Source organism: Poeciliopsis prolifica, unplaced genomic scaffold, assembly GCF_027474105.1.
Source record: "Poeciliopsis prolifica strain line A6 unplaced genomic scaffold, Auburn_PproV2 SCAFFOLD006, whole genome shotgun sequence".
NCBI classification, from domain to species: Eukaryota; Metazoa; Chordata; class Actinopteri; order Cyprinodontiformes; family Poeciliidae; genus Poeciliopsis; species Poeciliopsis prolifica.
In genome coordinates this window covers 15871739-15896890 of record NW_026562381.1, presented here as the reverse complement: position 1 = coordinate 15896890, position 25152 = coordinate 15871739, and the positions used below count along the sequence as shown (strand labels likewise).

The 25152-nt window shown below is 38.6% G+C and overlaps 1 protein-coding gene across 1 annotated transcript; it reads right to left on the bottom strand.

Moving 5' to 3' along the window:
* Positions 1–10304: 10304 nt before the first annotated feature.
* On the bottom strand, positions 10305–23449 carry LOC129360538 (annexin A5-like). Its single transcript, XM_055030843.1, has 13 exons — positions 23375–23449; positions 23233–23258; positions 21611–21695; positions 20281–20375; positions 18529–18642; positions 16817–16907; positions 16156–16235; positions 15782–15832; positions 14556–14649; positions 13846–13941; positions 13534–13592; positions 12709–12831; positions 10305–11213 (listed from the first exon to the last, which is right to left on the bottom strand). The coding sequence occupies exons 2-13, from the start codon at positions 23233–23235 to the stop codon at positions 11154–11156; spliced, it is 951 nt and encodes a 316-aa protein (XP_054886818.1). The 5' UTR covers positions 23236–23258; positions 23375–23449; the 3' UTR covers positions 10305–11153.
* Positions 23450–25152: the final 1703 nt, after the last annotated feature.

The window sequence follows — 25152 nt, the reverse complement described above, 5'->3', positions numbered from 1 at the left end:
CCTTGGAAAAACATTTCAGCCGTGTTTCCCTAACGTGTAAGCTGAGGTGCAAAGAGCCCATTAAACTGCTCCAACTCCGGTCCAACAGAGCCTTCTTGCTCCAAAGCGTGGTTCGTATTTGCAACTCCAAAATCCAAGCAAAATGTTGAGCGTAGTCCTTCTGTGGCTCCAAAAAGCAGGCAAAATGTTCAGGAAAACTTTGCAGCTCCAGCTGTCGCCGGCTGACTGTTATTACGTAGCGTTGATCTGTTTTCTCATTGATGGAGTACCACTGCCTCCTGCTGGGGCAATACTGGTATTGCACTAGCAGTACCAGTATTTCTCCACAAGGTGCCAGTGGTACTCCATCAACACTGACCCCAGTGTGTTCTTACTTCGCTGTGTCATAGGTTTTGCTGAATGACTTTGTTTGTATTATTTCTAGCAAAAATGAATGAATGTTTGTACTTTAACCCACAAAATAAACTTATATATATATATAAAAAGTTATAATAATGTATATTTAAATAATTAATAACAACATAACCTATGGGCTGCTGTTTTCTAGGGGGCGCTATAGAGAAATTAGGCCACGCCCACCAAATATTGTGATGGATTCCAGTCGGGGAGTGGATTAATATTCATCCTTGTGAGTTTGCAGCAGCTGAGCCCGAAAATGTGGTATTGAGAGCCAAACGTATGGCGATGGCGTTACAGGTAACTTCGCCACGCCGCCATGCCCACCTGCTCTATCGTAGCTGGTTGGGTTGGAATCCTCAATACACCAACATGTCTTCGGTGTCTGGGCACAGTTTCATGTTGATGAGGTCAAAGGGGTCGGATAGCGAACTTTCACAGTAAAACATTACACTTCCTGTTCTCAGGGGGCGTGGCCTAAGTGATGTCATCATTCGACCATAGGGTATTGTAGGAGACCCGATGATGATCAATCACAGAAACTTTGGTGCCTCTGTGAGTTTCTGTGTAGGAGATATAGCAGTTTATGTTTTTATGGCGAGTAGGTGAACTTTGACCCCTGCTAACCCCCCTTCAGCATACTCAAAAACTCACCGTTTAGATAACTTTAGATGAGACATGCCTTATGAACAGACTGACCGAGTTTGAAGCCGATCAATCGAAATCCCTAGGAGGAGATAGATCAAATATGAAGGCTGTAAACGGCAAAAATGGGGTCAAAAACCGAACTTGAATCCAAAATGGCTGACTTCCTGTGGGGTTTAGACCATGGCTCCAAGAGACTTTTTTGTACGTCCTGACAAGGTACACATGTGTACAAAGTTTCGTATTTGTAGGTTAAAGCATGGCTTGGGGCTGATCATTTAAAGTTTTCTAGGGGGCGCTATAGAGAAATTAGGCTACGCCCACCAAATATTGTGATGGATTCCTGTTGGGGAGTGGATGAGGGTCCATCCTTATGAGTTTGCAGCAGCTGGGCCTGAAAATGTGGAATTGAGAGCCAAACGTATGGCGATGGCGTTACAGGTGACTTCGCCACGCCACCACGCCCACCTGCTCCATCGAAGCTGGTTGGGGTTAGAATCCTCAATACACCAACATGTTCTCTGTGTCTGGGCACAGTTTCATGTTGATGAGGTCAAAGGGGTCAGATAGCGAACGTTCACAGTAAAACATTACACTTCCTGTTCTCAGGGGGCGTGGCCTAAGTGATGTCATCATTCGACCATAGGGTATTGTAGAAGACCCGATGATGATCAATCACAGAAACTTTGATGCTTCTGTGAGTTTCTGTGTAAGAGATATAGCAGTTTATTTTTTTATGGCGAGTAGGTGAACTTTGACCCCTGCTAACCCCCCTTCAGCATACTGAAAAACTCACCATTTAGATAACTTTAGATGGGACATGCCTTATGAACAGACTGACCGAGTTTGAAGTCGATCAATCAAAATCCGTAGGAGGAGATAGATCAAATACAAAGGCTGTAAAAGGCAAAAATCGGCAAAAATGGGGTCAAAATGGGAACTTCAATCAAAAATGGCTGACTTCCTGTGATACTTGCACTATGACATTAATTGTAAATTTTGAGCGTCTTGGGGAGTTCTACAAGTGTACCAAATTTCATGTGTCTATGATAAAGTAAGTGAATAGCAGAGGGTAAAAAAGGGTGTTTTTCCAATTTCTAGGTGGCGCCGTAGAGACATTTCTGTTGCAATTTTTGCTACGACTTTAAAATACGTAAATTTTAAACAGGCTTAAGGCCTCCGCCAAGTTTGGTGAGTTTTTGAATATGATAAAGCCCCCAAAAAGCCAATTCATTTGGGTGGAAGAATAATAATAATAATAATAATAAACAATAGGAAAACAATAGGCCTTCGCAGCGCTTAGCTGCTCGGGCCTAATAAGAAACAGTAGGAAAACAATAGGCCTTCGCAGCGCTTAGCTGCTCGGGCCTAATAAGAAACAATAGGAAAACAATAGGCCTTCGCAGCGCTTAGCTGCTCGGGCCTAATAATTAAAGCTGCAAGCAGCCTCGTACGGCCCTCGCAGCCAAGCGCCGCTCCGGCCTATTGCCACCGCTGGGTACTAGCAACCGTCGCCTCACGCCAGCCACCACAGAAGCTCTCACGCAGTTTTCAGCTCCTCCGCCCGCACCGCGGAAGCTGTTGCTCAGTTTCTATCAACGCTGGCCACGTGCTAACACAGAAGTTGTTGCGCAGTTTCCGCGCCCGTCCACCAGGCGGTACGCACTGATGCGTTCGGAGGCGCTCCTGGACGATGCAAAAAATGTGGTGCAGATTCATTGGTTTAGCGAGGAAATATAGCTGGCGGATTAATGTAGGATGCGCAGTGGAGTCAAAATATATTTCAATGCTGTTGTTCTTTTTAGAGGTCAACAAAGGTCATACGTATCCAATTTGGCGTCAGTCGGATGATCCACGTGTCATTTACAGCCGATCATATACACATGGCGAAGTACTACAGTTCGTCATTTTTCATCATTTTCAGCTGTGTTTCTAAAGCACTCTATTTCATTGTTGGAGTAATACTTACTCAGAGTGGCGAATTACTGAAATGGTTTGTAAGAAGTAAGAAAATGCTACATTTACTGCATGATTTAATTCAACAAAAATTATCTGAGACATTTCTATCCTTTTAGAAATTTCATGGCAACGGTCTCACAAAGTTTTCGCGCCCATCCGCCCGTGGATCTGTCATTGGTGAGGAACACTGACACCTACTGGCGAAATACTGATATTGTTCTTCATCCTGTTTATCTGCTGTTTCATTTGTGGAGCAATACTGACCCCAAGTGGCAAATTACTGAAATGGTTTATAAACGCCAAAAATGGGATCAAAATCTGAACTTCAATCTAAAATGGCCGACTTCCTCTGGGGTTTAGACCATGGCTCCAAGAGACTTTTTTGTAAGTCCTGACATGGTACACATGTGTACAAAGTTTCGTAATTGTAGGTTAAAGCATGGCTTGGGGCTGATCATTTAAAATTTTCTAGGGGGCGCTATAGATAACTTAGGCAAAACCCTACAAATATTGTGATGGATTCCTGTCGGGGAGTGGATGAAGATCCATCCTTGTGAGTTTGGAGCAGCTGTGCCCAAAAATGTGGAATTGAGAGCCAAACGTATGGCGATGGCGTTACAGGTCACTTCGCCACGCCGCCACGCCCAGCTGCTCCATCGAAGCTGGTCGAGGTTGGAATCCTCAACACACCAACATGTCTTCTGTGTCTGTGCACAGTTTCATGTTGATGAGGTCAAAGGGGTCAGATAGCGACCGTTCAGAGTAAAACATTACACTTCCTTTTCTCAGGGGGCGTGGCCTAAGTGATGTCATCATTCCACCATAGGGTATTGTAGGACACCCGATGATGATCAATCCCAGAAACTTTGGTGCCTCTGTGAGTTTCTGTGTAGGAGATATAGCAGTTTATTTTTTACGGCGAGTAGGTGAACTTTGACCCCTGCTAACCCCCCTTCAGCATTCTCAAAAACTCACCGTTTTGATAACTTTAGATGGGACATGCCTTATGAGCAGACTGACCGATTTGAAGCCGATCAATCGAAATCTCTAGGAGGAGTTCGATCAAATAGGAAGGCTGTAAACGGCAAAAATGGGGTCAAAATCTGAACTTCAATCCAAAATGGCCGACTTCCTGTGGGGTTTAGACCATGGCTCCAAGAGACTTTCTTTTAAGTCCTGACATGATACAAATGTGTACAAAGTTTCGTAATTGTAGGTCAAAGCATGGCTTGGGGCTGATCATTTAAAATTTTCTAGGGGGCGCTATAGAGAAATTAGGCCACGCCCTACAAATATTGTGATGGATTCCTGTAAGGGAGTGTATTAGGATCCATCCTTGTGAGTTTGGAGCAGCTGGGTCCGAAAATGTGGAATTGAGAGTCAAACGTATGGCGATGGCGTTACAGGTGACTTTGCCACGCCGCCACGCCCACCTGCTCCATCGTAGCTGGTCGGGGTTAGAATCCTCAATACACCAACATGTCTTCTGTGTCTGGGCACAGTTTCATGTTGATGAGGTCAAAGGGGTCAGATAGCGACCATTGACAGTAAAACATTAAACTTCCTGTTCTCAGGGGGCGTGGTCTAAGTGATGTCATCATTCGACCATAGGGTATTGTCGGGCAGCCAATGATGATCAATCACAGTAACTTTGGTGCCTCTGTGAGTTTCTGTGTAGGAGATATAGCAGGTTATGTTTTTTATGGCGTGTAGGTGAACTTTGACCCCTGCTAACCCCCCTTCAGCATTCTCAAAAACTCACCGTTTTGATAACTTTAGATGGGACATGCCTTATGAACAGACTGACCGAGTTTCAAGCCGATCAATCAAAATCCCTAGGAGGAGTTCGATCAAATACCAAGGCTGTAAATGGCAAAAATGGGGTCAAAATTTGAAATTCAATCTAAAATGGCCGACTTCCTGTGGGGTTTAGACCATGGCTCCAAGAGACTTTTTTGTAAGTCCTGACATGGTACACATGTGTACAAAGTTTCGTAATTGTAGGTTAAAGCATGGCTTGGGCTGATCATTTAAAATTTTCTAGGGGGCGCTATAGATAACTTAGGCAAAACCCTACAAATATTGTGATGGATTCCTGTCGGGGAGTGGATGAAGATCCATCCTTGTGAGTTTGGAGCAGCTGTGCCCAAAAATGTGGAATTGAGAGCCAAACGTATGGCGATGGCGTTACAGGTCACTTCGCCACGCCGCCACGCCCAGCTGCTCCATCGAAGCTGGTCGAGGTTGGAATCCTCAACACACCAACATGTCTTCTGTGTCTGTGCACAGTTTCATGTTGATGAGGTCAAAGGGGTCAGATAGCGACCGTTCAGAGTAAAACATTACACTTCCTGTTCTCATGGGGCGTGGCCTAAGTGATGTCATCATTCCACCATAGGGTATTGTAGGACACCCGATGATGATCAATCACAGTAACTTTGGTGCCTCTGTGAGTTTCTGTGTAGGAGATATAGCAGGTTATGTTTTTATGGCGAGTAGGTGAACTTTGACCCCTGCTAACCCCCCTTCAGCATACTCAAAAACTCACCGTTTTGATAACTTTAGATGGGACATGCCTTATGAACAGACTGACCGAGTTTGAAGCCGATCAATCGAAATCCCTAGGAGGAGTTCGATCAAATACGGAGGCTGTAAACGGCAAAAATGGCCTCAAAATTGGACCTTCAATCCAAAATGGCCGACTTCCTGTGATACTTGCACTATGACATTAATTGTAAATTTTGAGCATCTTGGGGAGCTCTACAAGTGTACCAAATTTCATGTCTCTAGGATAAAGTAAGTGAATAGCAAAGGGTCCTTTGAAAATTTCTAGGTGGCGCTATTGAGCCATTTTTTATGGGATTTTTGCAATGACCTTAAAATACAAAATTTTGAAACTCCCTTTACGCGTCTGCCAAGTTTGGTGAGTTTTTGAAAATGATAAAGCCCCCAAAAAGGCCCCTCTTTAGGGGGGCAGAATAATAATTAAAGCTGCAAGCAGCCTCGAACGGCCCTCGCAGCCAAGCGCCGCTCCGGCCTATTGCCACCGCGGGGTACGAGCAACCGCCGCCTCACGCCAGCCACCACAGAAGCTCTCACGCAGTTTTCAGCTCCTCCGCCCGCACCGCGGAAGCTGTTGCTCAGATTCCATCAACGCTGTCCACGTGCTAACACAGAAGTTGTTGTGCAGTTTCCGTGCCCGTCCACCAGGCGGTACGCACTGATGCGTTCGGAGGCGCTCCTTGACGATGCAAAAAATGTGGTGCAGATTCATTGGTTTAGCGAGGAAATATAGCTGGCGGATTAATGTAGGACGTGCAGTGGAGTCAAAATATATTTCAATGCTGTTGTTCTCTTTAGAGGTCAACAAAGGTCATACGTATCCAATTTGGCGTCAGTCGGATGATCCACGTGTCATTTACAGCCGATCATATGCACATGGCGAAGTACTACAGTTCGTCATTTTTCATCATCTTCAGCTGTGTTTCTAAAGCACTCTATTTCATTGTTGGAGTAATACTTACTCAGAGTGTCGAATTACTGAAATGGTTTGTAAGAAGTAAGAAAACGCTACATTTACTGCATGATTTAATTCAACAAAAATTATCTGAGACATTTATATCCTTTTAGAAATCTCACGGCAACGCTCTCACAAAGTTTTCACGCTCATCCGCCCGTGGATTGGTGGAGGAACACTGACACCTACTGGCGAAATATTGATATTGTTCTTCATCCTGTTTATCTGCTGTTTCATTTGTGGAGCAATACTGACCCCAAGTGGCGAATTACTGAAATGATTTATAAACGCCAAAAATGGGGTCAAAATCTGAACTTCAATCTAAAATGGCCGACTTCCTGTGGGGTTTAGACCATGGCTCCAAGAGACTTTTTTGTAAGTCCTGACATGGTACACATGTGTACAAAGTTTTGTAATTGTAGGTTAAAGCATGGCTTGGGGCTGATCATTTAAAAGTTTCTAGGGGGCGCTATAGAGAAATTAGGCCACGCCCACCAAATATTCTGATGGATTCCTGTCAGGGAGTGGATGAGGATCCATCCTTGTGAGTGTGGAGCAGCTGGGCCTAAAAATGTGGAATTGAGAGCCAAATGTATGGCGATGGCGTTACAGGTCACTTCGCCACGCCGCCACGCCCACCTGCTCCATCGTAGCTGGTAGGGATTAGAATCCTCAATACACCAACATGTCTTCTGTGTCTGGGCACAGTTTCATGTTGATGAGGTCAAAGGGGTGAGATAGCGACCGTTAACAGTAAAACATTACACTTCCTGTTCTCAGGGGGCGTGGCTTAAGTGATGTCATCATTCGACCATAGGGTATTGTAGGACACCCGATGATGATCAATCACAGTAACTTTGGTGCCTCTGTGAGTTTCTGTGTAGGAAATATAGCAGTTTATGTTTTTATGGCGTGTAGGTGAACTTTGACCCCTGCTAACCCCCCTTCAGCATTCTCAAAAACTCACCGTTTTGATAACTTTAGATGGGACATGCCTTATGAACAGACTGACCGAGTTTGAAGCCGATCAATGGAAATCCCTAGGAGGAGTTCGATCAAATACGGAGGCTGTAAACGGCAAAAATGGGGTCAAATCTGAACTTCAATCTAAAATGGCCGACTTCCTGTGGGGTTTAGACCATGGCTCCAAGAGACTTTTTTGTAAGTCCTGACAAGGTACACATGTGTACAACGTTTCGTAATTGTAGGTTAAAGCATGGCTTGGGGCTGATCATTTAAAATTTTCTAGGGGGCGCTATAGAGAAATTAGGCCACGCCCACCAAATATTGTGATGGATTCCTGTCGGGGAGTGGATGAAGATCCATCCTTGTGAGTTTGGAGCAGCTGGGACCGAAACTGTGGAATTGAGAGCAAAACGTATGGCGATGGCGTTACAGGTCACTTCGCCACGCCGCCACGCCCACCTGCTCCATCGAAGCTGGTCGGGGTTGGAATCCTCAATACACCAACATGTCTTCTGTGTCTGGGCACAGTTTCATGTTGATGAGGTCAAAGGGGTCAGATAGTGAAAGTTCACAGTAAAACATTACACTTCCTGTTCTCAGGGGGCGTGGCCAAAGTGATGTCATCATTTGACCATAGGGTATTGTAGGACACCCGATGATGATCAATCACAGAAACTTTGGTGCCTCTGTGAGTTTCTGTGTAGGAGATATAGCAGTTTATTTTTTTACGGCGAGTAGGTGAACTTTGACCCCTGCTAACCCCCTTCAGCATACTCAAAAACTCACCGTTTTGATAACTTTAGATGGGACATGCCTTATGAACAGACTGACCAAGTTTGAAGCCGATCAATGGAAATCCCTAGGAGGAGTTCGATCAAATACGGAGGCTGTAAACGGCAAAAATGGCCTCAAAATTGGACCTTCAATCCAAAATGGCTGACTTCCTGTGATACTTGCACTATGACATTAATTGTAAATTTTGAGCGTCCTGGGGAGCTCTACAAGTGTACCAAATTTCATGTCTCTAGGATAAAGTAAGTGAATAGCAAAGGGTCCTTTGAAAATTTCTAGGTGGCGCTATTGAGCCATTTCTTGTGGGATTTTTGCGACGACTTTAAAATACGTAAATTTGAAACTGGCTTAAGCCCTCCGCCAAGTTTGGTGAGTTTTTGAATATGATAAAGCCCCCAAAAAGCCAAATCATTTGGAGGGAGAATAATAATAATAATAATAAGAAACAATAGGAAAACAATAGGCCTTCGCAGCGCTTAGCTGCTCGGGCCTAATAAGAAACAGTAGGAAAACAATAGGCCTTCGCAGCGCTTAGCTGCTCGGGCCTAATAAGAAACAGTAGGAAAACAATAGGCCTTCGCAGCGCTTAGCTGCTCGGGCCTAATTAGAGGGCAGCCACAAAGTCAGGAGGAGGGAAGTCCAAAAGTGTACTTAGTGAGGAATTTTACTTCAGGCAATGCAATAAAACCCCACCTGCTCAAAGCAGAACACCACTGCTGCTGGGAAGGTTGGTTAGAATAGAATAGAATAAATTTGTGAAAAGAAGCAGCCAGAAACAAGAAACTAGAAAATCTCTTTATAGCCTTTGAACCTTACATGTATCTGCTTTTTGGGATTTAACTCTAATTTAAAAATAAATACCTTAAAAAAAAAAAAAAAAAAAAAAAAAAAAAAACGTTTTTTTCAGGTTAAAACAGTGATCTAAAAGGTAAACAAATAGAAAAGTATTAAATAATCTTACCTGGAAAGTCCAGTGTTGGGCTCTCTGCTCACCCTTGACCTTGAGCCAACCTCTTGACAAGTTAAAAAAAACCTCACAAATCAACACACTCAAAACTGATATTTCTAACAATTAAACAGCTGACTCAATGTGTTTAATGAAACCAGTATTAGATATTTCAAAGAAATACAGAGTATAGGCCCACAAAATTACTTCTTTTGTGCTTGATACTCCACATTTCTATATTTTTTATTTTTATGGCGAGTTGACGTTACAGGTTTCATCTTCAGTAATCTCTGATTAGGGCTCTGACTGGGCAGAAAACCAGGGAACAGCTGTGTTTGTTAAAGGGTAGTAAGACCATTTTAAGTAAATTTATTGTTTTTAATATAACATGGTTGTAAATTAGAGGATGGGTATTTTGCAGTTGATACTCAGTGTGTTAAAAACCTAATTAATTCTTGCTCTGTAAGCGTTAAAATCTTGAATTGATGCTTGAAATGTGGCTTAAACTTGAGAAAAATGTACTCTTTGCATTTGTGCAACTTATAGCTTCCTTGCAACTCCTGGTCTGATCACTTAAGAAGTTTAATGAAAAAATAATCTCAGTTCCTTCTGTACACCACAAATTCTTCAAAGTTTATTCTGAAACATTAGAAACAAGGCTAGAGTTACTGTGTGGACCCAGCAAAGCGTGGAGTTGCAGGTGGTGTGACTGCCTGCAGCTCCTGATTGGCTGGCAAATATCAGTCGGTCAAACTGAAAATAAATGAGAACACACTCAGCTTTTTAATACAAAGTAGATTAGGGACTGTGTGTGTATGGCCTAAATGTTCATATTAATGCCTTTGTATGAGTACAAATGAGGTTTGAACAGAGCCTTGGCTCTGTTCCTCAGGAGGATTAAAAGAATTAATGAAACTGCACAAGAATGTATTATTGGTACGACACCATGTGTGATTAGTTGTGTGATTAGTGTGAAATGCTCCACAGCTGATGAAAGTCATAGTGCACATCTTTATAATGGAAAGATAAAATACTGAAACACACAGGATATCACAGGAAACTTGTAGGGCAATGCTTCATCATTTATTGAACTATTCACAAAGATTATAAATATTAGATTTGAAAATTATAATAACATATGAAGAAATAGACAAACAAAGCAGAAAGACTTTCAGAAACATTAAACTATATATAATTCTAAAAGGTGGGTATGTCTGATGAACCATAACATCTCTTACAGTGTAATGAGAGCTATTTAACTTTAAATACTTTCAAGATGAATATTAAATTTAAAACAGACTTTTTTACAGTGGAGAGTAAAGTTAATTTCTATTGGATCTCTGTGCAGATTCTGAACTTTGCTGCCACCCTGTGGTTCAGCTTCAGCAAAGTGGACCATTTATCTTCTCTGGGTTGCTTACTGCATGTGCCCTTTATCAAAAGGTCCTATTTTAAGTCAGCAAGGGTATAATGCCCTTCTATTACTTATTGATTACTAAGAGCAGGTTTGGATTTCACCATCTTATTTGTAATTAATGACAGCAGCAGTGCTGTGAACATGTTGCTTAAATAATTGATCAGCAGTATTATTTCTGTGAGCTGATTTAACTCCTACACAAAGCATAAAAGAGGTGACCAGTTGCCATAAATGTGAGCTTGACAAAGCAGCCACATATTAGATTAACTCATCATCTAGGATAAAATTTGTTATTTTCCATTTTAAGTTGAAGTCTGCCTCAACACTGATTACAAAAAAAAGGGGCTACTGTTAATGAATGTCTGAAGTAAACTGTAAGTGACCTTCATCCTGCAAATATGCCGTCTGAAGGGTGGATAATTTACAAAGTCATAAAGGAAGAAAGTCATAAAGGAAGAAGAACATTGATCAATATCTTATCCCTTGTGAGTAGAACTGTCTCATCTCAAACATGATTAATCCTTCCCACCACAGAGGTACAGCAACGCCTTCTGGTAGTCTCCTGCTGTGTCCTCCTACAAAGAGAAAAGATGTGGAACCCTTTTTAGTCGCAGGCAGAAAATTCTTCTTCCTTTTGTGTTTGAATTGATCAATTTCCCTTCAGTGCTTTTCCAGAGACACTTTGGATGTAACAATGGCTCTTAATGTGACGTGTGTGGGTGTGGGGATCCATGATTGGATATCCTGCTCCTCCTCTCCACATGGCGATGTACCCTCCAGCAGAACACACAAGCTCAAACTGGTTATATCCTTTCTGGCAGAAGCAGATAAACCGTTTCATATCTGGAGGAAAATTGTGCCATGGCAGAAAAGACTCTTCATTATGTCAAGAGTTGTAATTTAAGCAAAATTGTCAAAGTTGCTTGTTTTGAAGCTCGAATACTCGAACGTCATGTTAAATTTGGTTAATCATTTAGTGATTTCTTATTCTTCCTGGGTAGATTGATGATACTGCACATTCTGATCAAAACATACATTCTTTTTTAATTGTTTAGTTAAGATCTTTATCCAGGAGTTTTGCAAAATATCATGCATGCTACAGTACAACAGATGTCAAGCACAGTGGTGGTAGAATGATGAATGAAGGGTTTATTTTCGTGCCTTTGGTTCTGGTACATTTTTACCATACCATTAGTATGGTATGGTACATTTGTACAATATATTATTTCCTAATTAGTTTTCCAGCAAGAAAATAATCCTAAACACACATCAACAAATAAAACACTAAGCGTCTGGAACAAAATTATTGTTTGATTGATGTAAAATCCATGCCTGTATGAACTTTTAACAGCTCCGAGAGATAAAACTCCTGTTTTATTACTGTGGCAGGAAAATGCCATACAATTAAAATTACATTAGGAGGGTAAAAGGAAATCATGGCAACTGTGAGAATAAAGAATTAAACAACTGACACAAAACGCCAGCTGTGAGTGAGAACATGTCTTTTCTTGTAAAAATAAATAGCATTTTTGAAATCTTTTTAAAAATTATCAAAATGATTTTGTAAACTGAATAACTCAAAAGATAATAGCTTTTCAATTCAATTAAATGAAAAATGTAAAAGATAATCGAGAATGCATATTTATTCCATTTATTCAAAGGTTATTCGCTAATGTGTCATTTATCTATTCTGTCTCAGAGATTTGGGAGTTTCACAAGAAAGAGAGTGATAATTCTTCTCTGCAGGAGAGATTAATTCACTTCGGCATGTTGAGAAGCAGGAAAGCAGTCTCATCACAGCGAACAAGACATTTAAAGTAAATTAGCAATCCCTACTCCATCACAGCAGTGACACCAGCAGCACACCCACACCTCAACCTTGCCTCATGTACCCATCCATCCTACTACATGGAGGTCCATGAAGTAGGATGGATGCATACATGAGGCAAGGTGAAACCTGGAAGAAGGGTGATTTTACATCCTACTGTCTTTTCTAATGGGACTGGAATATTTAGTGTTTGTTAAAAAAAACTAAATAATATTGACATTTTGAATTCTTCTGCTTTGTACCTGGATGGTGGTGTAAAGAGACTGTCCATACATCTTCTTGAAGTTTGCTCTGATGTCCAACATGTCAACCTCGCTCCTGGACACCATTATCCTCATCAGGGTGTCATCATCTGTTCCAGCCCGCTGAATATTAAACATACCCAGTAAAACAGATGGTCAGAGTTAAGATGGGGACCTTTATTAAAAGTTACAAATATTCTCTGACAGGTTTATTTTGTTTTGTGAATTAGATGTAATCTTTCATGGATAAACAGTCCTTTATTTCCTTCTATTTTTTGTGCAACAGAGTAATGTGGTTTTCTGGTCTAACAAAGCATCACACACTTTCTAAGAAGAATTATATCATGCAAGGCCCAGGCCTCTTGCACACACCTCCAAATTGCACATACAAACTGATTGCGGGGAAACTAAAGGCCGATGCTTGTGCCTACACTTCAAAATCACCTTAAATGAGGAATGAAGTGTCCAATATTCAAAGAAAACATTTTAAAAGATATTAAGAAAGCCCAACCAAGACAATTTAAAGGGATTAAAAGAAAGTCTGAAAGGTAGGAGAGAAAATATACAGATGTTAGCAATAGCTTATGACTTTGCACAGTATTGGTATTGCAGTGGACCGCTGATATATGCAGGGTTTGAGAACCTTTTAGTTTCTTTTGGAGAGTTGGACAGGAAGGTTGACCAGCAATGAGTGGAAAACAATACCAATGTTTCTATTTATTAAACTATTTAATTTGCAACTGCTACTTTAGTTTGTAATTAATATCCCCAACCTGGCAAAGATATTTTATTTTTGCAGTGTGTGGATGGAATATCTGTACTCACCCTCATGGAGTTATAGAGGCTCTCAGCAAAAAATCCAGGGACATTTCTGACACATTTCACTGTGGAGAAAATGAAGAGATTTAATTTAAAAAGTGTTAACCCTCTCCAGGCAAATGTTGCAGATTTGCAAGAGTTAAATGCTACTTAGCTAGTCTTTGCAAGTAATTTGAGCCTGAGAGGGTTAAGATGAAATTTTGTGAAACAATAAAGTCTAAATCTTGCTAAAAATATGTCGGCCAGGAACATAAAACTAAGAGGGAGTACTCGTCTTTGTCATTGCATCTGGAAACAGATTGGAAAAGTGGGTCTTACCTACAGCGAGCAGCAGGTCTTCCAGGTTCCCAGTGGTCTCGCCTTTAATGCTGTCCTCTATGTCAGAGCCAGAGATCTTCTTGTATGCATCAAAAACTAACAAAGTTATATGTTTTATTCAGAAGGAAAAATTTGAATTTTAAGCAAAAATGAAGAAATTTGAAGGCAATATAGGTTGTCAGAGGGATAAACTAAATCTACTTGAAGCTTGAAAATGCCTCAGTGGTTCATGCAAACGATGTTCCCTGAACTTTTACACCACTATCATATTTGCATTTGATATTTTTTTCAGAACTTTCTCTAAAATGTTTCCAGTTTTTCATAAAATAACAGTTTTCTACTCTCAAATATTTCTACAATGTTCCGACTTCAAATCTCTTAGTCGGGGGTGGGGGGAATTAAACCCAACAGAGTATTCTGTTGTGCAAACTCATCCATTTCATACCTAACCAACTTTATGTCCTCAGATTAACTCGTTACCACTCAGTTGAAGTTTCTCCACCTGCCTCTGTGACCTGCAACCCCAGTAAACAATATTTGCCCCAAAGGAGAGCTGCTGAGTTTGAGGTTGTTGTGCATTTTGGCATTATAATACCTGGATTTATGCTGTGTTGTTGCTGAGATCTGGGGCTTTGAGCCACCTTGCTTATCAAAGGGCAGCAACCATCAAATGAGCATTCTGATATTATAATCCCATGGCCAAACCTCACCTTTCTGGAGATGCTCAGAGCTCCTGTTGCCAAGAATTGAAATGAATTTTTCCTCATCTGTGCCAAACTTCCCCTCACCGGCGGCATACAGGTCCTGTAATGGCAGAGCGCACACCTGTGTTCACGCATAAGATACCCCTTGGCAGAGCCGGTGTGACAGCAGTAATGAAGGGATTCACATTGACGAGAAACACCCGAGGATAAGTGTGTTTCACTTTCTTCTATGCTGTTACAGAGACATTCTTAACCTTAGGCTTACTTCTCGGCAGCTAAATGATAGTTTCTCAATTTTTCCTCTCATACAACTCACATTTTAGAAAATGACAAATTACCATGATCATTTGATAAACGCATTGAACCTTGTAATTTTCTCCTGAAGTGATCACTGAATGGTTTAGTTAAAAAAAGCTGATTGTGATGTTCTAACAGACACATTATGAAAAGGATTTATGTGTTAGATCCCAATTCGCTGCTTCATATTAAAGAAATGACTTTTAAAGTCGATGTCCTCTTTCCAAAGGCTAATACTATGTCATTTTGACTGAGGCTGCTCCACAGAGAAAATCAGATTTGCTTTTAGCTGCTCTACAATCACAGAGAACAATATGTTGGCAAAGAAGTTTATGAAATTTAAATTAATCTTTCATTTACTATATTTGTCTTCTGGATTGTTACTTAAAATGCACCTCTGCATTTTCATCTTTCAAAGCTGTTTGTGCTGCTTGTTACAGTACGTAAAATCTGTCACCAAATTAATGCCGAGGTGATTGCTAAATTCCCAGCAGGTCCGCAGAGTCTCTTCTTACAGTTTGTATTGTCATAGAGCTTAATAGCTTTCTTTTATCGGAGTAATAAAGTGCAAATGTGGGGAGTAGTCCCTTTATAAAGGATGCTTATGCACCTCATTGTGTTTAAAACTAATGTTCTGTAGCGATGCAAGTTAAGGCGCAGCATATGGAGGAAGAGTAAGTTGTCCCCGTCTATCTTTTGTGTACAGCGAAAAATGAATCACTGATTATTTCCTGTTTGAAATAAGATAATACCAATACATTAGTTCAGTTTTGGAAATTTGTATATTTCTCATTTTTAACATATGTGTTTTGAAGAAATATTGGTGCAAAATGTGAAAACTGATAATAACCAAAACAATCAATATGCAATGCATTTCTTCATGCATTTTTAATTTGCTTGCGGATATATGTATTTAAATATTAGTATCTTCTTACCTTGGCATCATTTTCAATTTTATCCTCTTCCACTCCTTCCTCCCTGCTCCCCTTGGTGAGCCAATGACAGTAGAAATGTAAGAGGACAAGCAGGTGCAGAAACAGAGAGACAAGGTGATGAACAGAAAGCAAAAGTAGGTCAGTGTGGATGAACTCAGGATGCTTCTGAACTTAACCCGGGAAGAGTTAATTATCCTGAGAAGGTCCAAGAACTGTGGGATTACCTTACTGTCACTACTAAAAAAAACAAACAAAAAAACACATCTACCAGTCACCTCTCTGCTTCAGACTTAGAGCTCTCATGACTTTGTAATGAGATCACCAGAGTCTCATTATCATGACAGGAAAGTCTTCCCAGGCGGTCCGCTCTCTACCTGCAGCAGGATCACCAGCAGTCTCCCGTAGCTCCCTCTGGTGTCACTGCTGATATCCTTCTCCAGTTTGCCACCAAACTCTGGAGGAAAAAATAAGAAAAAGAAACAAAAGGAAGCTTAGACTTGCTTATGGATTCAATCGATAGTGGTCTATCTTCCAAGGACAGCTACAACAGGAATAATTTGATTAACTGATTAGCAGGAATGTATTTTTTTCCAGATCAGAGAAACACAGCTCTTTGGTTTTGGATCTTTTTGCTGTTATGTGAAAAGGATTGTGTTGACCCACTCTAATCCGTAGCATAAGAATTTGGTCTCTTTCATCTGAATGACATAGTAAAAATGTAGAAGGAGAGGATAATGCAAGATATTAAAATCTGGGTTCTTACTGCACAGACGGTAAAACTTTCCTCTATATTTCTATGCAGACATACTTGGCATCATTCAAGACTTAAACTCAACCCTACTTAAACCTACCAAAGTCTCATCCTTAGATGATTTAAACTATTTAAACCAGTTTAAAGACTGTTTTCAAGTCTGTCAAGGGGATTTCACAAAACTGGTTTCATGTTTCTAGGGTGTAATCCATCATGGCTTCCACTCCCTGACTGCAGTTCCAGTAATCATAATTTCTCTGTTCTGGTCTGCCTCGTTACATTACCTTTCTTGTAGACTTTGCTGATATCTTTAATCTGATCACCAGTCCTGGAGGCCAAGATCTCAATCAGTACCTGATCATCAGTCCCTGCACCCTGGGAAGCAAACATAGTACATGAATACTGGAGTTCAGTATGAAACAATGCAGATGTGCTTCAGGCAACACTTTTTAAATTCAGAGGGATTTAAAAAGGTGAATTGTCTCTAAATGTCTTTGACCTGAAAATCATTAAATGTTTTATGCTTTTATTTGTTTTAGAAGAAAACCAAAGAAAACATTAAGCTTTAATGTTAAATATGAAAATACATTAGGGTCAGTGATGTGGAGAGGTAAAGAAAAACATTTTCAGCCTTGATCCAAAGCAGACAGAGAGAGAAATGAAAGGCCATCTACAGCATTAACATGACACATCATGACAGATGAGTTTCACTGTGAGAACAAACAGCATTTGAAAAAAGGAATGAAAAAAATATTTATAATTATTTGCAGATCTGACCATAAGCAACATAATGAATGTGATTTTACGAAAATAGGAAGGATGAAAACAACAGCAAAGAGATTTACAGAAGAGCACATATTTTCAAAACCACTTTTTTTGTTTGTGTGCCACATTATTAACAGGAATAATTTGCTGACAGTTCTTTTTAAGTTACTGTTATTTTGCTTTATGATCATTTGTTGCTCACAACAATGGAAGACTATAAGGCTTCCATTTAAATTAGCACATTCTGATAAATATTAAAGTCTCTGAGGATTTTAAGGGATGATTGCTCCAAAGGACTGATTGCTTTCAACAATAACAATTAATTATAAAACACGTGTTTTATCATCACAATTTTCTGGAACATTAATTAAAAGTGTTTCTAAGTTATGTGGTGTATTTTGAAATAGCATCCACTTTGGATAATAGTGGATTCCTCAAAGGGGAACATTGCTTAGTTCCCATTTGAGATTGAAAAAGAATTTTTGAATTGAATTTTGAGTGTTATTTTGCGTGAATAGACAAATAAAAAAATTACAGTCAAAGTCTAAAAAAAACCTTCAAGGGCTTTCAAAAAGCCTGGAGATATTTGTTCAAAACTACTTTAAGACACTGCAAAAATATAAAGAAAAAGGAAAGCAAAAGACTGTTGAATAAAAACTTGTGTAATTTGGAAAATATCAAGACAGAACAGCTGAATTGTTGTAAAATCCCCAAGTGCTGCACAGCCTTTAAAAGGGGCTGACATACACTTCAAATTCCTCCTCCTTCCTCAGAAATTTTTCTTATTTTTAAAGATTTATGTCTGAATTACTGCAGCAGCACATCTGTTCAGTATTTCTGCTGCATGAAGGAGAGCAGCTGCAACCAGATGACCAATGGAAATGGAGATGTGAACCAATTTGCCCATTCATAAGTCAGTGCATTCTAAATGAGCCAAAGGTTTAGAATTACATCTAATTCATTTTTAATACGAAAATGATTTTTTTTATTAGGGGGAAAAAATCACCTTTATGGAATTTTCATAAGCATAGACTAGTTCTTTTAGGGATATAATGAACACCAAAAGATGAACTTTTATGTTGAAGATTAATGTCAAATTACCTGGTCTGGGAATTCAAAATAATTTGTCCATGTATTGTCCATGTTTTTGATGAGACCATCAAAAACATGGACCATCAAAAACCATCAAATGGACAAATTGAAGCATTTCAGGAAAACTTTTCTTAGTTACCTTCACAGCCTTGTGTAGCAGAGTTGCATCGTATAAGACTGGTGGAGTCATCAATGCCACAATCAGGGCCTCAAACAGCCCACCGAGCTCCGATTTCAGTGCACTGACTAAGTCCTGCCGCCACAGAATGAATAATAACAAGAGGACGAGAATCATTAATATATTTATTTGTGTAGAAATCTACACCCACAATGTACTAGTCATCTTGGCAAAATGAGTGATGCAGGTAGAAATAATCAATTTAAAAGTCTAGACGGTACCTGAAAAAAAGAGAACTGAGGGTCACTCATATTTCAAAGATATGAAAAAATAAACCAGATTTTACTCATCGCAGTGACTGTGTGACAATTCTGTAGCTAACTGTCGCTAAACAGTAAGCTAAACAGAAGATTATTAGATAGCTCGATCGCTAATGTTAAGAACAGTAAACCTCCCCTCAATCTGCATGTGAAGGATTAAACCAGCACAAAAAGAGTCAGCAAGGTAAAATTAACCATATTTATTGAATACCAACAGCAACAGACTGGCGACCCGTCCAGGGTGACCCCGCTGCTCGCCCAAAATGTCTGGCTGACCCCACTTAGGACAATGGATGGATGGATGGATGGATGGATGGATGGATGGATGGATGGATGGATGGATGGATGATGGATGGATGGATGGATGGATGGATGGATGGATGGATGGATGGATGGATGGATGGATGGATGGATGGATGGATGGATGGATGGATGGATGGATGGATACAAAGATTCAAAGTGTCAAAAATCATGACATAATAACCTTTCCCTCATAATCTGTTCAGCTCTTCGTTCTTTAGCTGCAGGTACAAAGTCTGTTTCCTGAGCTGATGCAGAAAATAACTAACCTTCATCCAGGATTCACAGACATGTCTGTCCTCACTCTGTTCTTCAGCAAATAGTTATTTATCATAAAACACTTGAATAATATTTTACTTAAATCTCAAATTTAGAACCTGTATCTGCCTACAAATAATCATTCATTACACTAGATAGTTAGGTTTCTTTGATTTTATCATTTGTCTGGATCATATTTGATATTTTCAAAAAGTAAAAAAAAAGAAAACATGTACATTTTATTTATTTATATTTTTTAGTCAATTCTGGCTTTAGATATAATTCTTCCAAATGACTGGCATAGTTCAGCCATTGATTTTTATATTATGCAATAAAGGTGCTCTGAAATAGTGCTGAAAACAAAAATGACTTTTTCAGGGCCTCTCTTGATATAATGTTGTAATATTCAAAGATATTCTTGGGGGTACTTTGCAATTTTCTCGTTTATCTTTTTATTCTGTTTTCTCTACTTACTTGAGGCAGTGATTATTTTTGGTCGGAAACCAGTAATAACCTCCACTGGTGGCCATAAAACAAATTGACAGTGAAACTGAGCAGGAGGGGCATTAAAGCATGAAATGCATGAAATGTCAAAGTTTCTTTATAACAAGCTGCACAACTTTCTGTTCCAAAGAGACTACTTTACCTAAATTACTTTTTTTTTTTTCTGAAAGGATAGCTGAACAGGCATTACACTTTTGTTGTGGACATTGCTGGACAAAACGTTGCTTTAGTTTTATATTTTTAATATTAATATTTTTCTATATTCATTTTTTTAAGTAGTGTATGAACATGTGCCCTTCTGGGTTCATCCTAGGAGTAAAACATTATCTCCATATTTCGGTTAGTGACAGCCAGTTGCTGCTAGTTTTCCATTTAACTTTCCAGAACTCACCTTCCCATAGGCTTTTTTATAAGCCGCTTTAATCTGCTGACGTTGATCATTGCTGCGGGCAGTTAGAACCATGAGAATGGCATCTTCATCTGTACCTGTAACACAGTTTCATGATGTACATTTATTGTAAAAACTCTGGACAATGTGTTTTGATGTATAATAAAAAAATAATTACAAGTTGTGCCTTTATTTGGTGCTTAAATAATTTGTATTTGAAAATGGGGCTAATTATCAGTCACAAATTACATATTTGCTCCATTTCAGCACATACAGTATTTTTGTGCTCAGATGCTCCAAATAGAGCTGATTTTAATAGTGGATGAGTTTGATGGCTTTGGAGAAATCCTTTTCTTCAAAATAATTTTCAATCTGTCAGTAAACGTTTGTTGAGTCACTGACCAGCAAACAGCTTTAGCTGAGTGTTTTTAGCCGTATCTGAGTCAAACAGTGAGAAAGTGACTGCAGCTACAATGTGATTGTATGCGAATATTTAACTTCCTTTCTGCTTGTATCAGAGGAAATCATTCAAAAAACTTAATCACTAACAAATCAACTTGGCTGACAGTGAAAATGTTCACTTTTACTGTCATTTCTTTATCATATCATGCTGTTCCCCAATTATGTGTTTTTGTTGAAGCTTACTATTATATGAGTGACCTGAAAGTCCTATCAAGTTTCATTTGACATCAGTTATTTACATACTATAAAATTATAATTTAAATATTATATCAGACCAAACTTTTTCTGTTTTAAATTAGTTGGGATTTCCAAATATATTTGCATTTGAGAAATGCCAAATTTATAAAAAAGAATATTTTAAACAACCACATGTATGGGCAGGAAATCTAATTTGAAGTATAAAAGTAATAAACTGCAGAAGAAAACAACTTATTGTGATAGCAGCTGTCATTCAAAATCAAATTTATATCAGCATACAAATACACATTGAAGCTTTGCTCCAGTTCTGACCAGCATTATTATTCTGATGTATTGTCACTTTCCTACCAACAACTGTATTATCAGAACAGCCTAGTTTATGTTCGATAAAGCAGAAACTATGCAATTTATATAATCAGTGATTTACAAAAGTTTAACTATGCAACAGAAATGGAGCTGCTAACATGAACACACAGCCTCACTGCAAAAATCACAATATAAATCTTCAATTAATGAACTAAAGTGTTAAAATTATAAAATTATAATTACAAATTTACTGTTCTTACTGTAGTTTTTGTGGATATTGTGTTATAAATTGTTTTATTGTTGTATTTAATGTGTTAGGAGTTTTTTATTTAAAGATTTAAGTATTTCCCCCATTTAGCATTCTTACCAATTCCTTTCATGGCTTTATGAAGAAATTCAGCATCATGTTTTGCATTGAAATGAACAAAAGGTCTAACACTCCCTCTGTACTCCTGCAGACAGAAACAGGGAATAAAAATAAACATTGTTTCCAAAAGTGACAACAAACTTCTCATATATTGTCTTTGTTTGTCATTGTGTGCTAATTTCTAAAAAAAAAATTACAACAAAAGGAAACACTCATGTTCATGTTCTGTGATTTTCTGTTTTTCCTGAAATATTTAAGCATTATTTTGTTTTTAGACAGTAAATCAGTAGAAACATTAAATATGAAGCAAACAATCATTAGAGCAAACACATTAAGCCTGAATGGCTTTTGAAACAATTTGTCTTGCTGGAAATAATGAATGTCCCACTGAAACGCTTTATTTTGTTGCTGCAAAAAGAAAAAAAAATTAAATATGCTGAAAATGATTGCGAATAATTCAGCAGCTGCTCTATTAATCACTAATAATGGCCATCGAAGCTGCTGTAGGTTTTATAACTATTGACAGTGTTTCCTTAAACTTCCCATTACTCGTTGAATTTGACATCTCAACCTTTAGTTCTGTCATTTGGATGTTAAAAATATACTCTTTTGTACTTGTATTCAAAAGTGTTTTCCAGAAAAGAAAAAAAAAATTACATGATGAGCAATTAAAACATTTTCCTCAGCTGCAGCCTCAACCAAAAAATGTAAGGTAAAAAATGTAGTCTCTTATCCCTCGCAGTCAAGGTTCTGTTTATGGTCAGCTTACCAAAACATTGGCAAAATGTCTTGGTTTTAAGAGTAATCATTGTAACACTGGACTTATAAGTAGCAAAAAGACAATAAAATAAGTCACTCAAGGAACTATACAGACATAAAAGTGAGTACAGTTTACGGTTAAAATGTATAATTTCCATGCTTATTATAGAACTAAACTTCTTCTCTGTCAACCAAAATGCTCCCAAGCAGTGTTGTCTCAAAACTATAACTGTAAACTTCAGTCCATTGTGCCCATAGTGTTTCCATAAACATGTAATTGAATATGGTACAAATTAGACAGATGACATCACCTGAAACTAAGTTCTTGCTACTTATCCTTATCAGATAGTCTAAAGTGTCTCGACAGCTTAAATCAAGTGTATCAGATGGAGGTGCTTCTTTTCTCTATTCTGCCATGTAAGTATTCAACTGGAGAAAAACTCTTGTTTTAGTAATGAGCATCTCTTTGTGGAAAGTTCTAACTGTGAAATACGGCTCAGCTAAAAGAGAGTGTATCATTTGCACATATACTGTGCCATTTTTTAATTGGTATAGTAGCAGCAAATTAAAAAACTAACTGGAGAACTAATCATGACTTTTAGGGTTAGAAAGAAAAAAGTTAGTGTTTCTGAATGAGGAAATGAGGGAGACCCTGAAGTGTCAGTGATTAGGCAATGACCTTTCACAGGCAACGCATACTTCATTAGTCAAACATAAAGGTTAGCCCAGTTGTGTGACTACAACACACTACACCAAATCTTAGATATTGGGTAAAACAGAAGTTATTTTGTAAGGTAGTATTACTAAACAAACATTTTTATTGTTTTCAGTCAAAAAATAAAACAACTGTGAACAGCACTTACCATTTTATTTGGATGGATGTTTTAAACTGAAAGTAATAAAAATACATAGATTAAACTTCATTTTGGTGAGTTATCATACCTAAACACAATTGATTCAACAATAATGTTGATAGAAAATAACTAAACAGGTTTTTGTTCTTACCAACAGGTTTGTGTCTTCCTCTCCTCACAGTTGATCTGTGGTTCAGGTGAGCTCTTTATTATTATTATGGTCTTTAAAGCTCCTCCTCAACTGAGAAAGCATGCAAGAGGCACTCACCTCGTCTGCTGGAAGTGTTGCATTTCACTCCACATCAGTGAAACAAGAGATAATGACCGCATGCATCCACCTCCGTGAGTCTTTTTAAAAGACATTAAACAGATGCCTTCCTTCCCCAGAGACCGTAAATATTTCTTTGTCCGACAAACTTCACACTAAGTGTGGCTCAGCTTTAAAACTTTTTAAGTAATGTCCTTCTTAGAAGAAAATGTAAAATAACAAGACACAAAAACGATGGGGAAACACAAAGACAATATTTTGTGTTTGGGACCTAAAGACCATAAATGACATAAAAACACCATTAACTGGGATGAGTGTTTGTTTGTCTGCTTCCTGATTATGCTTTGGGGCTAAGCCCTGCCAACCTCACATTCCTAATATGAGTTCATCAGAGACTAATCTCCAAAACATCATATTAAAATACTTTCAGAATTCAGACACAGTGAACAAGTACTGTTGAATAAATGTTTGTGTATTTTACACAAACATGTCAAACTCATTTAAAAATGTTAAAATATGTTGGAAATGTATTATGTCTGTAAATGCCTTATTTGTAGGGTATTGTGTAAAATCTAAACTTAGAGAGTAGAAGTAAAGCCTGTGAGCCCAAGCAAATGTCTAGAGGGGGTCAATCTCATATTCCACAATTATTTTCATTGTGATGGATGAGAGCTCAAGAGAAGTTGTTGATGTTTTGAATAATAAGTCATCAATATGTCATTACTTTGGTGCTATTTCTCATTTTCCCTAAGTATAATTTATTTATTTTTTGACATCCTATCAGGCAGGTAAATGTGTGTTAAAGCAACCAGGACTCAAACACACCTGCCTTCATGGAAGGCAATCTCCACAACTTAGTTAAGGATAGTTTTTTTTGTTTTTTTTTTAAACAAATAAGACATTTACAGGTTCCTGATGGGACCAGAGAGCCCAGCACAAAGTGATGGCTCATATATTCTTGTTGCCATCTCCTTTCCTGCAAACCTTAATTAAAGTGAGGGTTTGTGAGACGATGAGCGTGTGAACACCATCTGGGAGACGATCCGGTGACAGAGCGCATCGTTTTATATCACATACTCCCAGGCTGACATGAAACCAATTTCCTTTAATCGCAATAAACAAGTGTGCTATGGCTAATAACAAGCATATCAGATCCTATGGAGAGTTTTTTTTCTTACATAAAATCTCTCCATTTTACAGAGATTTGGTCTCTGGACTGTTATCTGGACAACATCAATGGATGATAAGCTACTCTCTGGACACTGCATATCTATCTCACACCACCATAAACATTTACACAACAGATGAGTGATCTTCTCAAAACAATTACAAACTGCAAAATGTAGGAACTAACTATCCATAGAGCAAGTGACATGTTTTTCCTAGTTATCAATTAGGTTTTGCAATTTATTTTAATTATTTTGTGAAATGGAATATGTTAATGGGGATGTGAAAAACATACACAGTGACTGAGAAAAACAGTAATAAACTAAACTGATGTCAGACAAAATATATTAATTTAGATTTTGACTTGGAAGGGTCAAAATTGAAATCAAACAATTTTTGAGAAACATTTGAATTTTATAATCTAACAAATCCATTTGTGATTAACTGAGCTTTGAAGCAAAGCAAAGATTATTAACATTTTCCAGAAGTTGTTA

Bases quoted from the DNA above. Each gene is read 5' to 3' on its own strand.
- LOC129360538 (XM_055030843.1), bottom strand. The intron at 20,376-21,610 runs GTAAGAATGCTA...ACTGTGTTACAG, and splicing joins TAAAGCCATGAAAGGAATTG to GTACAGATGAAGATGCCATT. The intron at 16,908-18,528 runs GTAACTAAGAAA...TTTGCTTCCCAG, and splicing joins TGCTACACAAGGCTGTGAAG to GGTGCAGGGACTGATGATCA.